The sequence below is a fragment of the Aulonocara sp. 'chitande type north' Nkhata Bay genome, linkage group LG20 (genome assembly GCF_057382095.1).
Source record: "Aulonocara sp. 'chitande type north' Nkhata Bay isolate Kocher_YH1m ecotype deep benthic linkage group LG20, A_spYH_male_GT1.1, whole genome shotgun sequence".
Taxonomy (NCBI): Eukaryota; Metazoa; Chordata; class Actinopteri; order Cichliformes; family Cichlidae; genus Aulonocara; species Aulonocara sp. 'chitande type north' Nkhata Bay.
The window spans coordinates 13,014,186-13,035,126 of NC_141363.1; the positions used below are offsets into that span (position 1 = coordinate 13,014,186).

Genomic DNA, 20,941 nt, shown 5'->3' on the forward strand with positions numbered 1-20,941 from the left:
CACTGCAACTTGAAAAAGACAAATCAAGTGGTGCAAAAGCACACAAAACACAAAGAAAGTTGAAGAAAATACAATGGAAACAGAAAAAATTCCACAAACTCACAAAACCCAACGGCAGTGTTTTTGGGAAGACAACAATGTGACGAACAAGCTAACAGTAAACAGCTAATAGCAATAGTAAAGTGTTGCCTTTTCTATTTGTTGGTGTTTTCTTAAGCTGCAGTGTGTTTGAAATCTAAGGACCACTGTACGTTTAAGCTTTATTAAAAATGTTTTAAATTTAAAACCAAATCGATTTTACTTTCAACCAGGAGCCACAGTCTAAGGGAATGTCCTATTTGTGACCATCTTTCATAATCAATATGGATTATGTTTTACTAGCAAAACTGGTACATGGCATAGAGCACATGGATGTTGGATGTTCACTGTTTTTTCCGATAAATCAGTGGAGGAAAAGATGGGATTTGGGGTAAACTTTAAAAGTGACATTTCACCGTGTAGGTTAGGTGGTTGATTAAAACAGGATTTAAGCCAATGAAAGGTCCTATTTCTTCCTGCCATTGTAATACCAAAACCTGTGCTCACATTGTAGCTGTGATTACCAAATTCTTTTAGGTGTAAAGGATTTAGATCATTTTTAAATCTCAGTGGTGTCTCTGTGCTTTTTTGCTTTTGGGAAGCGAAAGAGCATTAGGACCCAGAACAGGCTAATCACATCAGACATGACATGTACACAGTGTAGATGGACGAGTGTTTACAAGTTAAAAACATAATAATAAAAGTGAATATTTTGTTATTTTTAGTGATAAAAATCTAAATAACTTTCGAGTTTTGATGGATTACATAGCTGGCAGCAAAGTTCTCTGGCACCCATGGTCAGAACCAATGTACATTTGGCAGGGAGCCATATTAATTATGCAAGGAAAAGTTTAAAGCTGTGACAGTTATGCAATATTTCCTGAAAAGGGAAAGTAAATGGATGAGGAAGACTGAACATATGAGACGATTCAAAATGGGAGCTGACAGCTGATTAAGCATTTACTAAGTAATTGGGAGCAAGAAGGATGTGAGGATGAAAAAGAAGTGACGGAACATTTTGTGAAGGGTTAGGATGAAGAATGAAGAGGAGCCGGGAATGAATGGGAGTGAAAGAGAAGATGACACGCATTTCCTGCGGAATAGAACTGAGGAGAAGGGAACGAAAAAGGAGCCCTTTACAAGCGATTGAACATTTCGTGAAGGATCCACAAGGAAGTGGAAGGGAAGCGCAACAATGGGTCAACGAGAAGGAAGGAGGGACTATTTGTAACGCTTCTTTGTCGCATTGGGAGGATGAATTGCAGAAGGAGGGTGTGATTTTTAAAAGCGGGTTACAAGATGAATAAATATTTCGCACAATCAGGAGATGTTAGACAAGGAGGGATGAGGGGTGGCAGGGGTTGAGAGAAAATATGAAATCTGAAGGAGAAGGACGAGGAGGAGAACAAAGACGGAAAGAAATGATGAGCAAGAATGAAAATGACAGATGCCTCAGCACTGCATACAGAGGGGAGGGATACGTGCAGGGAGAGTTTAAAAAAAACAAACAGCTGAGTAAATGCTTCCTGTGGAAGTTGAAATAAAGAAGATTTAGATGTAAGGCATGAAGACTGAAAGTAGCACCACTAAGTTTAACTAGTTTACTAGTTTAACTAATGTTTATGATGATCATCATGATGATGATCCAGAAAGAAGACGCAGCAGGTGACCTGCAGAATTGTTAGAAAGCGGAGGATTAGGAAGAGAGAGGAGCTGTGCAAATGTGTGCCGAATGGACAGAGTCGCGATTTATCCTTGAGTGTCGGAACAAAGGTGTGAGGAGTGGGCAGAGAAGGTTGCTACAGGTGACTCAGTGCCCGCTGTCCTCGTGCGTGGTCGCAGCACTGAGTCACACGTCAAGAAAGAGCCGGTCAGCGATGTGTGGCGTCTGCTCTTTAACTGCTTCTTTCTTTTCCGGTGCCTTTCACTCCCTCGCTCATTTCCTCCTGTCTTTTGTGCTCTTCCTAGCGCACTGCCTGATCCTTCTGTTCCTCTGGCCCTTTCCTCATCTTTCAAGCCAAAGCTCTCGCCCACTCTGTGCCACACTCTGTGAATAGTCTTTGTTAATAGCAAATCTTCTGCAGATTAATTTCAGAATAAGTGTGTGTGTGGGGGGGAGGAGAACGGGAGAATAGAAAGAATAGAAGCAAGTTGAACTAAAGAGCTAAAAGGGATTTTCTCTTTTTATATTGTATTAATGGCCTTTTGGTGCGTCTTGAAAGCCCCACCCCCCCTTTAAAAATAAAAAAAAAAGGTTATAAGTCACATTAGCATATGGTAAATTTCTCTCTCTGCCTCTGTGTTCTCACAGAACAATTAGGAAGACTATTTTATTAGCTGCCCTTTAACTTCCTCTGACTGAGCTTGGGCTAATATAAAATGCCAGCCTTGTTTTTCTCATTCTTCAAACGTGCCTTTTAAGCACAGGTGAGTCAGTTGCATCTTACTTGGACTTAATGTGACAGGGAACATGTAAGGTGGTTAAAGGGTATTATGCAGGGAATTTTTCATGTCAGTATAACACTTTTAAAACTATTTAAGGCTTCTGTTTATTCAGGAAACCTCTGTTTGGGAGGGAAAAATGTCCTCATCATCATCAGGTATCATTGGCCAGCTGTCCAGTTTAAAAAAAAAAAAATCCTCAGGGCTTCACAGAAGAGAATTAATGGGCACTCAAGCAATCTTTACATCATGAGGAGATGTTCTCAGGCTTTGATTTGCTTTTAGCTCAGACATAAAAGCAAAATAAAGCCTGATTACATAATATTAAGAGACATTATTATTATTAACATAAAGCCTGTCTTATATAAACGTGCACACATCTAATTCATAGAGAATGAGATACTACTGCGTTGTTCTGGGAAATGTCCATGTATTAGCTGGTTACATGCACTCTGGGTGTACTCAGTTTGAATCACTTCCTCCAGTCGACACTAGATGGCAACAAAACCATATGCCATATTTCATATGTTGGCCTGTCTGTCTTATTTTGCCTGCTGCTTTGTCCCTGTGCACATCATGCACAAAAACTAGATAAATTTGAAATTCTGTCACCAGAAAAACCAGTCACAAATGCTATTCCACCTGCTCCTCCAACACTAATGGAATCTGTCTGTGCCCTCCTTGTACATGTCCTATTGTCTGCCATTATTTTTACTGTCAGAATTGCCTGTGGTACAGCGCCAGGGCACTTTTCATTGTAATGTTCATATTCATTTAGTCTTTAAGGAAGCTATCATATATATATAGAGCTGTTGATGCTCTTTGACTCACGTGCTGTAGGGATGTTCCTGGATCTTTACAAAGAAAGCAATTATCCTTATTCAGATTTGCACCAGGTCACTGAGTGAGGTTTGCATTCTCCATATTTAATACTTGTGAGGTTTTTGGGTTTTTTTTATGTTTGGTTTCTTATTTTGATGACACATTAAATTTGAGCCATAAAATTGCATGTAAAAAAGGGTTAAATTATATTTTCAATTAAAGTTTAAAAGTAAATCATTATTTTTTGTTTGGTTTTTGTTTTTAGGACAAAAACATATATACTGATAATCGAATGAGCTCTTGTACCCACGTGTACTAAACATCCTTCATTATAATTTCTTAGTACATGTCATTAAAAAAACAAAAAAATCCAAGTGCAGCATTACAACCTCCGAATCAAAACAACACCTTGCACACTGTGTTGGACTCCTCATTAATACTGACAGTGGTGTGTTACTATTTTCCCACCTTTAGCTTTTTTTCCATGCTATTCTGAACAGTTACTGCAATATCAGTGCACAACTTTTTTTTGTCAGTGTGGTTTGAATTGTGTGTATCTACAACTGACTAACACACAGATATCTGGCTTTTCCTGTGTGATGTAGCACTGTCAGGCATTTTTGCTTTAATAAAAGTTAGATTTTATATGAAAGAAAAGTGCAGCGGCCCTGAGAGGTGCAGTGCAATTTAAGAAAACACTAGCAAACAGAAAAGTTTAATGCAACACAACAAAAATAGAAAACAAAGCCACAAAACCTCACAAGAAAAAGCAAAACCTGCAAAACACAGCTGTAGTGTTTTTTAGGAGACAGCGACAAGACTGAAAAGCTGTGGACGTAAGCTAACATTAAACGGCTAATAGCAGACATGTATCAGTGTTCTAAACCATAAACGGTACATCTTAAATAAACTCACATTTCCTTACATCCTTTTCGCCCTCACAGCACTGATGAATCCTCTGCCTGTTTTGAGCGTCTCTGTGCAGTCCTTCAAATCTTTTGGTTTCTGTCACTTCCGTAGCTGTTCCGTCACGTTATTGTGTCCCCAAAACGCTCTAGTTTCCTTTCCTTTTATTCATCTTCCATGTGTTGTGTGCGCTTTTATGCTTTTGCAGCATTCTCTTAAGTTGCAGTGCATTTGACCTCTCAGGGCCACCGTAGAAAATATTTGAATCCATTTCTTCTGAGATTCATCTGGCGGGGTAGTGCTCTTTATTTTGAGTAAGGTCAGGTTTTAGTGCTTTAAAATAATGAAGGATAACCCAATTTTATAGCCTTACTCCAGTGATTTAATTATTATGGTAGTGTAATAGCCAGGGTATCATTAACTTCGGTCTGCAAGTGTTGCAAGTTTTAAAAACTTCAGAATGTTTAAATACTCAAAAGAAAAGAAATCTTCAAATGCATCTTTCAAAGTTCAGAATCTATGCTCTGCGATGCCTGGGTTTAAAAACTTTAAGCTTCAAGTTTAAACCAGAGTAACCCCGTTGAATTCAGTGACTTAAAGAGAGTTGTTTTGATACCATGCCAGTTAACGCTGGAAGCGTTGCTGAGGAGTCGTTTGTTTGGACTAAAAGAAGGCTTGATTTTAAGTTTGGTGGTCAAAGGTGAGAGAGCTTTGCTTCACAAAACCCATTTTAGCCTTAAAAAGGGTTTCTATGATCTTTTTAGGCATAACTGAATAATTTATAGACTAATATCACAAAGCATTACACAAATATCGAGTTGTTAAAAATAAGATGATACTATGTTGGTATCTGTAAGTTTTTCTGGCCAGTTTTAAATGCATAAGTTTTTAAAATAAGGAGACACTGACTATATTGTACATTTTGTAAGATACCAAAGTTGATGCTATATTTGCTACGTCTTGCACTTCTTAAAGTACTTTGATTAGGAGATGCATATAAACACACTAATTCTAGTTCTATGATCCTGAATTTGGTTTAATGATGAGCAATAAATCCAAGTTTTTCTCTGCTATAACTTTTAGGGTCTGTGGGTTTGAGCGCGCACACTAAATGTTCCTAAATGTAATGTCTCTGTTTACTCCCATTGCTCATGTCCCCCTTTTCAGCTGCAGTTGGCAAATTTTTAGGACCAAATGGGAGATCAGCATAAGTGACAACTATCTGTTGAAAGCATTGGAGAATATAGCAGATGAAGAAACAGATGTTGTCATCATGTTTAGTGTAGATTAAAGCAGAGACTAAAATGAGTCAGCAGCCCAACACACTCCCACAATCTCCAAATCTGGTAGAGTATCCACAACATGCTCAGTCCATGGAGATCTCACAGCAGCAACCCACAGGACCCAGAGGATCCTCTGTTTAATGCCTACATTGGTCTCTTGGAATGAGCTTACACAATATTACACAGCATTTTGCTGTTTCTTGAGCTGTATCATTTCAGGAGCGCTCCTCTGTTACTGTGAAGTTCTAGCAAAGACTTGGTCAGATGTCGCGGCTAGGGGCTAGCGATTGATTTCATCACGTTGTTGTTGTTTTTATTTTTTGTTTAGTTCTTTTCCCTACCTGCCGGTGTGTTTGTCAGACTGCCGGAATGAACCAGATGTTTTCTCTGATTGGACAAACCAGCCTCACTTGTTTATACCTAAAACCATATAATCAGTTGGAAACTCTGATGCTGATGGGGTGACAGCAATGTCTCTCTGTTACACACTCAGGAAACTCGTTCAGACTTTGCTTATCAGTATGAGAGAAACAGCTGTGTTTATGCTCACACACACACACACACACACACACACACACACACACACACACACACACACAGAGGAGTGAGGCAGACTGAGGCAGATGGGACATGCTTCATTATAGCACTACATATGAGTGAATTGCTTGATGTTTTATCGTGTGCTCCTCTGACTGCTTATTTAGTCAGACATATGGTAACATGCTGCTATTATGCCATTTAGTTGAATGAAAAAAGGATAAATGAGTTGCTAAGTGCGCAGGCTTTTTCCTCCGTTTTCAGTGGTTTAGTAGCCTTTGATCTATTTTAACGTTATTGCTCTTATTATGAAAAGCTGTAATCTGGTGTATAAGTTGGAAAAGAATTTATTAACAAAGATGTGCTCAGACATGCATGCTGTGCAGACCTTCCCGTTCTCTGAAAACTATTCCCAAATAATTTTCAGTTATTTTCAAAGAAGCGCAGCACCAACTCTCCTAGTTTCATTGGCACAGCTTCAAGAAGTTTGTTCCAAAATTTTCAGAATTTGTCACAGTTCTCATGTGGATTTATTCGTCTCAGTTATCTTCAAGTAATCTCAGACTTACCCCATGATTTTAAGATCAGGGCTATTTGGGGGCTGTACCATCTGTTTTCCTGCTCTGCTATTCGCTCATGATGATTCAGATGCATTTAGAATGGACCGAATCTGAAGTGCCTTAACGTTTTGGACTTTGCTGTAAAAACGTTACTCACAAATAATCGCCAACCTTGACCCAGTGTTTTGGAAGATAAAGACAACAAAGGAGAGGAAAAAGAGGAAAAAATGTAAACGGTAATGAAGCTAAAGCAAGGGGGGCAAAGAGAAGATGTAGCGAATGACCAGTAAAGAGAGAGGAGGAGGAGGAGAGGGTGCTTAGGAAGTAGGGAGAAGGGATGTGTGCTGCTGAAGGAAATGGTGTGAAGAGAGGTGAGTGACGGACTGAATATAGGAGGAGAAGGAGGTTGTGGAGGCTCGGGTACAGATAAGCCTGCAGGTTGTATCAGTAATTGTCATCTGCAGTGACTGAAATGGTTCTGCATGTAAAGCTATTAGACTGACAGTGCGCTCAAAAGCTACCTTCCCCTAAATGCAGAGTGAGATGGTGAGGCAGAAAGCCAAATGAGAAGGCAGACAGACGGGACGTTTGAGGAGTTCTTCAGGTAATCTCAGTTATTACAATAAAAAAAAAAAAAAAAAAAAGTAAATATTCAAATCTTTCCTACTTTAGTTTCCAGCCATCCGTCATCTTCTGCTTCTCATGTCCTTAGGCTGTTGTTTTAAATGCTGAAATTTGTCAATATGTTTTTTTTTCTTTTAGAGAATAGCGTATCTTGTAGCATATGTAGCACATTTTCCCAACAATGACAAAACAGCTGGCAGACAAAGAGAAAAAGAAAATGCCTGAACAAAAACCAAACCAAACATCAGTCTGTTCATCATATTCAATATGTAGCGATCCACATCCTCAAAAGAAAAAGTCCCCTCCAGGGAAAAAATAAAAGGACACGCAGTTCAAGAATAAAAAAAGGATAAAAAACAAACAAACAAACAAGCAAGCAAACAAAAAACACCCCAAAACAAACCAACCGCATGTTTTACAGTAAACTCTTATTTTTTTTTATTGAGTATTCTAAAAAAGTCACCAAACTTTTCTAGTTACTCCTTCAGTACAAAGCTTGTTCTTTTTAGTAAAATGTAGGATTTTCATTTATACCATTCACTGCTAAATTTTGGGGCTTTTTTATGTTTGTGATTTCCCCAAACAAGGCTAGTATCTTTTAGGCACTCCAAATGTAAAAGTTGATCTTTTAATAACTAGCTATCTACACAATCATGATACCAGAGGCCTGATTGCATCATTTAAGGTTATCCACGTAAATGCAGGGTTACTGAGAACAGTTCACTTCTTACATCGCTATAGTAACTTGTGCTGCAGACTTCGCCAGTTGCCATTGTTGCTAGCTTTCTTTCCTGCCTTCAGACTGGCTAAAATGTATTAATATATTAGTCTTAAAGAAAGTGCTTAAAGTACTCACACGTTCATAGTGGTTTTCCTCTCCAGCACCATATAATCGTGCGACTGTGTGGAAGCAAGTGTTGGCTAACTTAGTGAGTTGGACGCTGCCTTCATGAAGCCAGATATGTTGAACTTACTAGGCTCGGGATATTGTACCAACATCCCAGAGATGTTAGCACACATCCCTGTTATTTGTTATTTCTTGGTAAAGAGACATATTGTAATAATTCACATGCTAGGTTGAATCATGTGCTTTTAGCAGATACTCCTTCTGGCAGAACTGCCAAACTGAGCTCCTTTATAAATGGGGGTTAATTTTGACAGCACATGTGTTCTAATTGTTGATTTGCTTGACCTAACTAAACTACCACATCACATGACTGTGCAGACTGTGTGATAACAAAAACATTAAAGATTAAGTGTCAGACAGAAAAAAATAAATAAATAAAAAGCAGTCTGCATGAAAACAGTAACTATAGATGAAAGAGAGGAGGAGGAGAAGGGCCAGTGGCCCATTTGTCCCACTCTTTCTTCTGTGTAGTTGGCTGGCTGTAATTATCAGTCAGATTATTATTGAGTGCTAATTTATTGCCTCGCTGGGAGCTATGTGTTAAATAAACGCAGTGGAGTAAATAAAGAGAGGGGGAGAAAGAGGGAGAACAGACTGCTGACGCTATCAGATGGCAACCCAACACACACGCTGCCCACGGGGGAAGATGGAGATGTGTGAGTGTGTATTTATACGTGTCTGTCCCAGACATACTTACAAGCCCAAACATTAGTGCGCCTTGCCCATGTGGTGCGTTGATGATCCATTGCACTGTTAACACTGGGGCACTGAGGCTCTCTTCTTGTTTTTCCTTCTGTACTGGATCAGGGAGTTGGCCCACAATAGTTGATATCACTGTGAGAGACACTGACTAACAGCTCAACCAGCCACCATCTGTTGTCCCTACAGCTTAACCTCAAAACTGGTACGACTGATGTAGGGAAGAGCTGTTTCAAATATTAAAATATGTCTTTTCCTTTTCTTTTTTTTTTTTGTTCTTTGACAATCATAAAATGAGACCAACTCTCACAGTTACACAACACCACCAATACAGAAACTCTTGCCTGATTTAACTTTGGTCATTCGACAGTTTTTGTCGTTGTCCTCAGTGGCGATGGAACAAGTCAGGAGTTTACCCAGGACACAACACAGTCTCGCCACCGGCCGACTCCCCCTGTGGCTTTAACCTCTTCACACCAAATGAACGCTGAGTTGAAGGGAAGCAGGAAGTGACACATTCTTGCAGTTATTTAGGTTTAATCCAGGCAGTTTGACCCTTTGGCTCCAGTAACCTTTGGTTCTAGAAAATGGTAAATGGACAGGTTCTTAAATAGCACTTTCCTACTCTATCTGAGCACTCAAAGCACTTTACACAACTTACCTCATTTAGTCCAGCAACTGGTTTCCTCAGTTCCCAAACATTTATGGACTGTTAACAGAAGCAGAAAATGTGGGTTTATGACATTCCTAAATCATAGTATTCTGGGTTTTTCTTTTTCACCTTTTGTATGAGTTGATGTTGTATTTTCTTAAAATCTTTTAGCTGACATGTTTTTCTTGTTAAAGTACGCTGTTTTAAATTAGATTCATTTGAATAAGCACAGGCAGGATCCAAAGTGGCCTTCGTAGCTTTGTGGACTCTGTGTTTCAGAATAGGTTCAATCTTGCTAACAACTTTGTTGTCTTCATTTCTGAGTTGTGTTTGCTTGTTGGGGGAAAAAAACAAAACCAAAAAACAGTCTTTAACGTAATCACCTGTTATTTCTTCATACTTTGCTTGGGAAAAGAACAATGAAAGTAAAACATAGATGAAAATGTAGTATACAAGCCAGAAACCATTTTAATGAGTTTGCAATTCAATAGTTAGCATGACCATCTCTTTTCTTCAGCTCAGCCTGAACTCTCTTAGCTTTCTTCTGATTGCTTTAAGTAGTCTTAAGTAGTTCTTCAGGCTTCTTGAAGGACATTGAAAGCTCTTCTTTGGCTGCCTTTTGTTCAGAGCTCTGTCGAGATGATGTAACACTGCATCAGTGATGCTGATGTCCGAGCTCTGGGAAGGCCCGTCCGTGACTGATAGTGTTCCATCGTTTGTTTTTATCCATGTATGGTTTTAGTGCACTGGCAGTGTGTTTGGGACCATTGCGAAGCTAGAAAATGAAGCCGTTCCCAATCAGACGCTTCCCAGATGTTGCTGCGCGGTGATTCAGAATCTCCCACTAGGTTTATGTGTTCTTAATGCTATCAATTTTGATCCCCAGCACCACTGACTGAAATGCAGCTCCAGACCATGACAGAGCATGATTCTAGTTGTAAAAGTATCAAATAATCATAAATCATTAGTAATGTATGCTTATTGCGTCATCTTCATTATAAAGTTGAAAAATATTTTATGGCTCAATTTTCCATTAAAAGTTGCCCAAACGTGGCTTATTTGATAGTAAAGGTTGCAGGCCCCACGGTATAAATAAAGCTTTTAGTTTAAGCTTTTTGTCACTGATCAGAACGGACAGTGGCGAGGATGTTTGCCTGTGGAGTTGGCGGCGTCTGCTTGTTAGTAGCTTGGTTGTTTCTGTTGTTTATTAGGCTCGACCTCTGTAGTCTATTTGCCGTGCATGTTTCAGCCTCATGGAACTACTGTTGAACCTTTAAAACTGTCTTTGTCACTTATTTCTCAAAAAGGGGAAAAAAAGGGTCTCAGGCTAACGAGTCAAACTGCATTTCAACAATGGGAACTGTTTAGGCATCCCTGCTAGGTTTCAGTTACACTGTCGGATGTTTTTCCTTCTCTTGATCTGCAAGCTCGCCCATTGTTGCTGTGATTTTTGTAATGGTATCCTTGTCATTTTTTTTTTTGTTTCATACTTGTTATCCGTTAGACCTGTCTTCTGTTTTCCCCTCATCATTTCCAGCTCTACCTTCCCTCTCTTACTCCCGCTCGGGTTTTCTGTCTCACTTTTTTTTTTTTCCTGCTGTCTCTAGCTTCTAAGTAGATGCTTGACACCTCCAGCTGTGCTCTGAATTGATTCATATGCAGAAGGTGCCTGGAGAGGGAAGAATATACGATAATACATTTGTAAGCTAATCTCCTGCTTAGCTCATGGCTAGTAACTGCTGTAATCAATTATGCACCTTGTTAATAACTGAAGTTATTTTCCTGCCCTTGCTTACATTTCTAATGCATTTGCTCTTTCTCTTGTCTCTAGTCATTTCTGTCATTCTCCTTTTCTTTTCTCAGCCAGGTATTTTTTGGAAAGTTTTAAAATATACTTCAGGACAATATATTTAAAGCAACATGTAAGACGACATGGTAAATTTCTCTTTAATGCAAGTAACTGGTCAGGCAGCGAAAAGTGTGGCTTTTGTGATCTTAATGGTGCTTTAAAGCTACATTTATTTATTTATGTATTATTCTGTACATAATGTCTGTCTAACCCAAGTTCAGTGTAAAAGAAACACTGTTCTTTGTGATGAGTGCATCTTCTGTTATCCTAGAAGCGCAGTGCTTATCCCTGTAATTTTACCGCGCTATGGACTGAGTGTCTCTGCAATTTGAATCCCTTCATTGTTGATTTCAGATGTATAAGCCGATTGTAACTGACATAACAGAATGAACAGATGCACTGCGATAGCATTCATTTGAAGGGGTTGGACTGATATCACCTTGTAAAGGTTTATTATTTGAGTGCCTTGTGTTGTTGGTGAGTCATGTAAAAGCAGTTTCTATTTTCTTTTGCGACTTCAGCAGTAACACAAATCCAGTTTCTTTTAAAATTAGTAAAACTCATGCTACTGTGGCTCAAAGTTTTGGCTGTAACACAGAATTTGATTTTCATGCACTTTGCAGCTTCTGCTGTTGCTGGGGGAAGAAAGGTGCTTTTAGGGACTTTCAGTGGTCTAACAGTCTTAAGGTAAATAATGTCAATACCTGCTCATTTTTACCAAGTTTCAGTGTTTGCTGTACAACCCAGTGAACTAGGTGATGTTGTTTTCAAGCCTTGATTATACTCTAGGCTGGAGCCATGATGAGAGTAGTCATTGCTGTCATACTACTTTAAATTCTCCTGCTTGGGACCCATTCATAGTTGATGCGTTGTAATATAAATGCTCCACGGACCAGTCTGCACAGTCACAGTAAACGATCAGATGTGGATGCCACGTGGACCCTTGCTTTCACTGATAAATGACAAAATATATGTCACTCGGACCCAAGTGGATCCTAGCAGATTCAGGGACGCGGAAAGTGTAAGCAAGGCTTTAAAGCTGGGCAGTCTGTACCCTTGTTAAACAACTGATTAATGTGTAGTTTAAGGTAGTGCTGTTCACTAAAAACAAACTGCAGCGCTGCTGCTGCTAGCGAGAGAAAGAAAGGGAAACACCAGGGAGCTTATTTCTGCCCTTCCACCATGAGCGGAAAAATACTGAATTATCTCAGAGAGCCTCATTCACATAAATGGAAGGATATCATTGGAACCACTAAAAGCACTTATTTTTCCAGCACTGTTGGTCCCACATGACCTCATAAGTATAGGAGCCAGCCATATAAACTACATGGCTCAGTGTAATGCATTCTTTCAGGACGATTTCTTCTGTAACTAACTTTGAACATCAGTTACATTGGATAGATTATGATTTTAATAGGAAAATTGTGACACTTATTTTCTACTAATGCTTGTTTCATGGAAATGTATCTGGAATACGTGACTGTTTAAAAAGATGATAACATTTAAAACTCTCCTTTTTGCCTTATTTTGATCCCGAACTCATCTTATTAAAATGTTTCCAGTATAGTCATAGCCCATAGTTTGCATGGTAAGAAGGTCACACTTGACTTCTTTACTAAAGCGGTAATTGTACAAAAAGTATGGGCTCAGTTTGCAACGTTTAACTGACTGTTATTTATTAAGTCATTCATTTCTGTAGACACATCTGAGTTTTGCAGTGATGCACACATGCTCAGTGAAACAAAAAGTTAAAGAAGCGATACCTGGAATCTTTGTCAGCACACCGTTATCTAAACGTGTAATTTTAGTCAGCCCATCAGACAGAAACACCCTCTTTCTGTTTTCTTTCATTTTATGATGATCGATCAGTGTAGCCGCTTACCAGACACATTAATTTCAGTTACAAGCAGACAAGCCAACATTTAACTAGCGATTAAATTAAATGACTCTAAAGATGGTGTTAATATTGATTTCGTGCATTACCGTCCTTGATTGTCAAGTTTCTAGCGATCACTCTGACCATCAGCACAACACTACCTGTGTCACCTTTCTGCTGTTTAACCGTGTGGTCATGACAGTGTTTCTCAACCACTGTGCCATCGTGACAAATGATCAGGTGTGTCGTGGAAGATTATCTAGTTTCACCTGATTGGTATTCTAAGTGACAGACGTGAGTAACAGGCAGAACAATTACATTCTTTTCCACTAGAGGGCAGTACAACATCTTGCTCCAATTAAATGGGTTGCCAACTGCCAGTAAAACAGAAGAAGACGAAGAAGAAATTACATAGTCATGAGACAGCGCAGCGCATAATAGCAATAAATTAATATTTGAAAAGAAAAAGTAGTCAGGTTGACCTGGGTCATGGAGAAACTTCCGACCCAGATGACGGCCCTAGCGTGAGTAGTGGTTAAAAGAAAGCAAAAATGGTATATTGGGGACAAACGGAGCCAATTCTGCTATGCCTGGTGTGTGGGGAAAAATGATCAATATGCGCTTTTGTGACATTTTTGTTTGGTGGTGTGCTGTGATTTTTTTCTAATGCGAAATATGTGCTGTGGCTCCAAAAGGTTGGGAAACACTAAGTTATGGTGACTCTGATTTAGCATTTCCGCGTTGCCAGTTCAAAGGTGGATTGAGCTAAGTATTGAATGCAAATGTGCTGTGTGGTGCTTAATATTGCTCTGAATACAGTCAAAAATAAGATTTAGACTTGGAGATGCTGATTTAGTTGTGGCTTTTTGTCTGTAGGGGGGGGGGAAAGCATCATTGAGTAACAGACATGAACCGACAACGTCAGGTACCCAACAGAAAAATGGACAGACTCAATAAACATCAGTGTGTATACTTGAGCCATCCTCTTTAAGTGCATCGTGGTGTGGTGCTGCGGTGTGTTGTGTGTAAAGCCACGCTTGGCTGGCTGTTATCTACCTTGCAGGTCCCTGGAGGGACACCAGAGGAGTCATCTGATTCACTTTCAGCCTCGTCTTTGACTGCAAATTAAAACGGGACCAACACAGATAGAAAGGAGTGCAGCTTTTTTTCTTTTTTCTTTCTTTTTTTTAAATTAAATCTCTTCTGATTCTACCTAATCCCCACCAAACCGATACTTGTCTAACATAGAAAATGAACACATGAACAATTTCAGTCTCTCTTTTCACCTGCATTAACATGCACCAGCTGCAGCCTTTCACCCGACAGTGGAAGCGTCTCTCCCGTCAGAAGCCCTCTCGCTCTTTGTCTCTCCTCAGTTAAGGTCTGTTTATGAAACACAGACGATTGGCTCTGATTTGATTTGGCGTTCAGCAGCCCTGATAATTATGATGAATCTTCCCCCCGCTGTACGCGTGTGCATGTGTGCGAGTAGACGCTCTTCACCTCAGTTACTTGCCGGCGCTGCTGCTTTTCAGTGCCACTGAGATCTGAGACCTGCGATACAAGAGCTTTAAAAATATTGATTGGCATTAATTTGCCTGGAGCACCAGATGTGTAAGATTTAGTGCATCAGGGCACTTCAGATAGTGACAACCCGTCAATCTCAATGATAGTTTGCAGGTATTATATTTTTCTACATATTGAGTTTTTCAGTGTAACAAATGCACCCATCTGGTGGTTTTTGAACTTTAAAAATCATGTGTGATGTTGTAGTGTCTTTAGCTAATTATATACAGCTTGTCTAATGTGGAAACTTCATATATGGCTTTTGCCAGATGCTACAAGCTTCATACTAAAGAAACATATCTTGATATGACAATCATAAAATTCTCCTATTTCATTATATAATCAAATAGTGATATGAATATATAGTGAGTGGAACTTGCGTTGATGGTATAATTTGGAAATGCTAGCACTAACAAAAAGATAGGAGGTTAAAATTTAGAGAGGCAAGGTTGAGAAGGTTTGGACATCTGGATAGGAGGGGTGGTGAAGATGTTGAACACAGAATTTTGAATATGGCGCTGCCAGGCAGGAGGGAAAGAGGAAGATCTTAGGGGATGTGAAGAAAAGAAGACATGCAGAGGGTTGATGTGACAGAAGAATGCTAGGGATAGCATGAGACGGAGGCAGATGATCCACTGTGGTGACACCGGCGTAAAGCAAGCAGCTGAAAAAAGACGATCTAGGAGATCAGACAGAATGGCAGGGGTCTCGCTCCCACTTGTTCAGAATGGAACCCCTTATGTTTCTAGAGAAAGCATGTGGCTTTCTTCATAGTCTGTGGAAATGCTGCTGTTGTGGTGGGAATGGCGATCTAAGAAGAGAGATTTGGCTTAAAGCTTTTCTAGGTGTTTAGAGTCACCTGTGTATCCAAATGCTGTCCCCATGTTTATTTGCCTTTCTATGAAACTCTGCTTTGGCAACAGTGGGAAAGAAAAACTCCCTTTTAACAGTAAGAAACCTGTGTCAGAACCAGGCTCAGGGAGGGGCGGCCATCTCCCATGACCGGTTTGGGTTGGCAGGGGGGTGGCATGCTGAATTCAAATAGCTAACATGATTCAGATTGTCTGAACATTGCAGCTTTTCCTTTAATGCAAAAGAAGACAAATGAATCTGTCTTGGAGGCCTGGGTCATAAATTGCCTGTTTCTTCATTAAATTAGTTTAACTGGTGAATTGTTTTAAATTAACAAATTGGATCATACAGATTTATGACACTGGATGCCTAATTAAAAGCAGAATTGGTGGATCTGTTGTGATCCTGCAATTCTGGTAGAAGCTAATTAGATCAGATCATCTTATTGTGCTAAAAGGCCAATGTGCCAATCAGTGAACAAGCCACATGTGTGCCAAACATCAGTATCACTGCATCTCAAATGGAAACCTGGATTTATTTAAAGACCAAACATTTGGAACAATAATATGTCTTTAATCTTTTATTGATATTAGTTGCACATTAATGTTGTTTTATTCAAGAAATGCAGGTTAAATATTCAGTTATATGATTGTTCTACATTCTCAAAACATGTTGTGCTAATCTGGAGCTGTGGAAATGACAAAAAACATGTATTATGTTCAGAAATGTTTAATTATACTTGATACATTTGGTGTTACAAGGTTAATCTTTTGCAAATTCCTATTGTATTGTTTACTTTTTGTTAGAGATGAATGAGATTGCATGCATGTTTCTTGGGGGAATCTAATCTGATCGCCTATGCTTTTGATTACATGAATTAATGGTCCTTCCTGTTTGTGCTTCATTCTTTCTCTTTTTATCCTGCTTTGTTTCTCTTCCTCCTTCACTCTTTCTCTGTCCCCCAACATATCTAGTCTGCAGATGAGATAGAATCAATGGTAAGCTTCATTCTGACCTTCAAAAATTCAGTCTCTTTTGTCCTTTCCATCTATTCCACTGCTTTCTCTCAGTGTTCCCTATTGTGCTCTTGCACAGGCTACAGGTCACTTTAAAACAAAATTGAAATTACCATTTATGTGTTGATTAGAGTCATTCTTAATCATTTCTGTTGAGCTGAAATCCTTGACAGCTGGAAGAGTGAGATATCTCTAAATTGCAGCATCTCATGAATTAAAAAAAAAAAAAGAAGAAGCAAAAACAACTTTGATTTGATTGAATTCAAAGCAAATCGAACCCCTCCTTTCCCGCTTCCTTCCTTCCTCCTTATTTTTTATTTTTATTTTTTAAACGCACTCACTATTCTAGGCTCTTCATCTCTTCTCAGTTTAATGCTCCTCCAGCCCTTTCATTCAAATATTCACATACCTTCTTCCTACTTTTAACAGTCCCTATTCATTCTTTTATCTCCATTGCTTCCGTTCTTTGTTTCATTACTTTGACCTTGCTTTCTTTATACATATGGCAACATTTTTCTGCTGTATAAATATATAACGTCAGTCACAAAGCACTGGAATAAAATCACATTTTGTTACTATAATGTATCAACAGCAGTTTCTCTATGGCTGTAACAAATAATTGATTTCTTCAGCTAGTTAATTCAATGCTTTTTAAAAGAAAATGCCAATATTGGCCCTCATTTACTGTAATAACTATATGTACATACAAATCTGTGTATGTAATCATCCATACAAAAGTTTCACAGTCAAATCATTGATTCATCAATAATTTATCAATAAATTTGTTTGTACTTAACAAAAGAATAAAATCCTGGCTGTCTTAGGAAATGTACATCTAAGTCTTTGAAATAAATGCTACTACTACTAATAATGATAATAATAATGATAATATGAAGAATAAGGCCATTATCTATAATTTTCTGACATGGCGTAAGACATGCTCAGAATTAATACAAAAAAATTCAATTGCATTTAAAGGAAACAAAATGGAAAGGTGCAGGCTTACAGTTTAAATTTAAACCGATTCCTCATCATTCATTAAAAACATCAAACACTCTTGTCTGAAAGAATAGTTTCAGTTTCTTCAGACTTGGAGTTTCTCCTGCTTCCTTGCCTCATAGGTGCAGGCTTTTTATGCTTCACCAGGAGAGAAATGGGGACAGTATGCAGCTCGCGTAAGCCTGTTTGTTCAGAATGATTCAGATTTTCGAATTTACGCTCAGTAGTAAGTGATAGGCCGGTGCGCACGTTTCCTAAATGCAACAATGATTGTATGCACTTGTTTTTTGCACAGGGTAAGAACGTTTCCGTGCACGTGTTGGTAAAAAGGCCCATCGTCTTTGCAGCTTTTCTTGCATTTCTCTTGTGTCTCATGTCTCTTTTGCGAGCTTTTCCATTTTTCTGTCTGCTCTGTCTCCAACACAAGTTTTTTTTTTTTTTTTTTTTCTGCTCTCATTTAGTCACTGTGGTGTAGATTTGCATGTGTATGCATGTCTGTCAGCATGCTTGCACTAAATTGCACTTGTTCATGTTTCTTTGTGTGTAACTGCCATCTTGCAGCTTCAAAACTACTTGTAAATAACATGGTTGGATGTAAGATGGTGCTTATGGGAGGGAGTAAAAGAGAATCCATGGGTGAATAAACAGAGGGGTGCAGGTGAAAAGAAATAAAAGATAAAAGTCTGATTTGAGAGCTGTGATTATATATGGCATTTTTTTTTCTTTTTGCTTAATCGATACCTTAAAGCTGGACTTTGCACAGAGAAAGGACAGAGAACTTGTGTGTACCTGTATCACTGATGTTGCAGGGACACATCTGTTTACACTGTCACACTGTGAAGACTCTATTTTCTTGGAGACAAAATCGTGTCCCCATCTTGAGGCTGTTAAATCTTAGATTTAGAAGATATGTTAACTTTTTTTTTACTGTACTAAGTCATATGCTGGTCTGTACTGCATTCATTTGCCAGTGCTGTATTTGTACAGTGGTGTCCAAGAGACTCAGACCAGATCAAGACAAAACAGAGAACATATTCATCCATCCACTTTCTGACACTTATCTAGGGTCGGGGGGCAGCAGTCTATTCATAGTAGCTCAGACCTCCTTTTCCCCAGCTTCCTCCTCCAGGCATTTCAAAGCCATGTCCTAGGCCTACCCCAGGGCCTCCCCCTGGTAGGATATGCCCAGAACACTTCACTCAGGAGGTGCCCAGCAGGCATCCTAGTCATATATCTGAACTCTCTCACCCCTCCCTCCCCCATTCCCTCTCTAAGGGAGAGCAGAGCTGCCTTTCAGGGGAAGCATTACAATCTCATTCACAGAGTCTGACTCAAGTAAATAAAATGGGAGCCACTGTTCACCCATCACAAGTATGGCTGTGCCCCAAGTTTCCAGCTGAACATGGCTTGCTATACTTTCAAAGTGAGAATAAGAGGCAGAGTGCCCGAAGTTGGATTGTTATTCTAAGCAAGGATTTCTCAGCATCGAATAATGTAGAGGTGAAATGTATCTACTTGAAGCTAACTAATTATCTTATCTTGTTTTGTCCATACAAAAACATAATTGATCACAAGCGCAAGGGAGATATATGTGGGCTGTTTCTTGGCTACAGGAACTGACTCCACAAGAATATATGATGTAATGCATTAATTAGTAAGCTTTCAAAGTATTTTTGGTGTCAAACTGTCCTTCAGTGGGTTAAAACTGTTGCATCCAAGGGACAGCTAGCCAGACTAGGAGTGACCGCTTAATCAACATGTTCATCAAAATTCATTTATGGAAAGATCAAACAACAGACATAGATTTTGCTGAATGAAGGCTGCAAATTTAGAGGACGTGCCTAATCTGGAGTTTGATATCTGCCACAAAGTGACTCCACGGAGTAGATGTAGTACTTCCATGTAGTTTCCATCTTTTGAGAGAGATTCACAATGCAGCAACATAATGAACCCAAGCATACCATACACACCGGTCCTGGTGCTTCTTGACCTTTGCAAGAAATACAGGCACCTGAATCTGACCCCAAAGAAAATTTAGAGTATTTGGACACTGAGGGAGTTCCTCACATTACAAACACTTTTTGCTAGAAGGTCCTGAGTTTTACTCCACCATCTGTCCGAGACTTTTGTGTGGCATGTTCTCCCTGTGGGTTCTCTCCAGGTACTCTAGCTTTCTCCCACTGTCCAAATACATGCATTTACTGGTGTTAGGTTAAATAGTGATTCTAAAATGCCCATAGGTGTAAATATGGCTGTGAATTGTTGTCTGTCTCTCTGTATTAGCCCCAAAGACTTCAAAGAAACCACAAAAAGCCAAAAATTGACAAAACATTTATGACCATGATAAGTGTTGGTAACCTTTTTTTTATAGCTGTATAAACTACAAGTTAGGTTACTAGTATTTTTATGTTAAATGATAACAACATATCTTTCCATGTCAGTTACATTTTTAAATTTCAATATGATACAACAGCATTAACATAACTTTTTTCTTCTCTCCTCTCCCATTGATCTTAACTTGTGGCAAACCACTGCCTAAAATGTTATAACTATAATCTAAGTAAGTTTATCCTGGATTCCATGTTTTTTTTGTTTGTTTGTTTTTCATCCACTGTTCTGTTTGCATGCATGTGTATTTTTACTTGCAGGTTCAGCATCTACAGAAGAAAGACTCACAGCTGAAAGCACTGGATGCCTTCTACAAGGAGCAACTGGCACAACTGGAGAAGAGGGTAAAACATTTGCACAATCACACAACTAACACATAAACAGGTTTCGAGCAGCATCATTTTAGGTTTCACCGGCTTTTAAAAAGTCACATGTTATATAGGTGTACAGACATGGGCAGACTTGATGTACACACATACATAAATATGGTCGAGCAACCAGAATTCAGTCAGTTAAGTGACTTTGGTGCATCAACCTGGCAATAAAAGGTGGAGTCGGCCTGCTATTAGTTTTGGACTGGGCCAAGTTGTAATAAAAAGATGATTAACTGTAATAACTCTGCAACACTGTTGTTGCCATAGATGTTAAGGAGGCACTAACACATCCTCCAACCACACACACCCATATTTTGCTCAATTGCGGTTTATTTCACACCTCAAACATTTAGTAAACAATTAAGCAAATACAAGTAATCTGCAGGTAGTAAGAAAATAAACTAACTCTTTTACGCTACGTCCACACCTACACGGGTATTTTTGAAAACGCAGCTGTTTCGTCCACACGTAAACGGCTTTTCGAATCACCGAAAACTGAGATTTTTTTAAA

General features: G+C 39.1%; 1 protein-coding gene across 2 annotated transcripts in view; it reads left to right on the top strand.

The window, feature by feature from the left end:
• LOC147305286 (MICOS complex subunit mic25a-like) overlaps positions 1–20,941 on the top strand; it is a 76,088-nt gene that overhangs the window by 6,820 nt on the left and 48,327 nt on the right. The window contains exons 5-6 of one of the 2 annotated variants that reach the window (XM_086276472.1): positions 16,628–16,651; positions 20,317–20,400. In XM_086276472.1, the coding sequence (XP_086132598.1) occupies positions 16,628–16,651; positions 20,317–20,400 (108 nt within the window). The remainder of the gene's footprint in view (positions 1–16,627; positions 16,652–20,316; positions 20,401–20,941) is intronic. The other variant, XM_086276473.1, reaches the window with a different exon arrangement.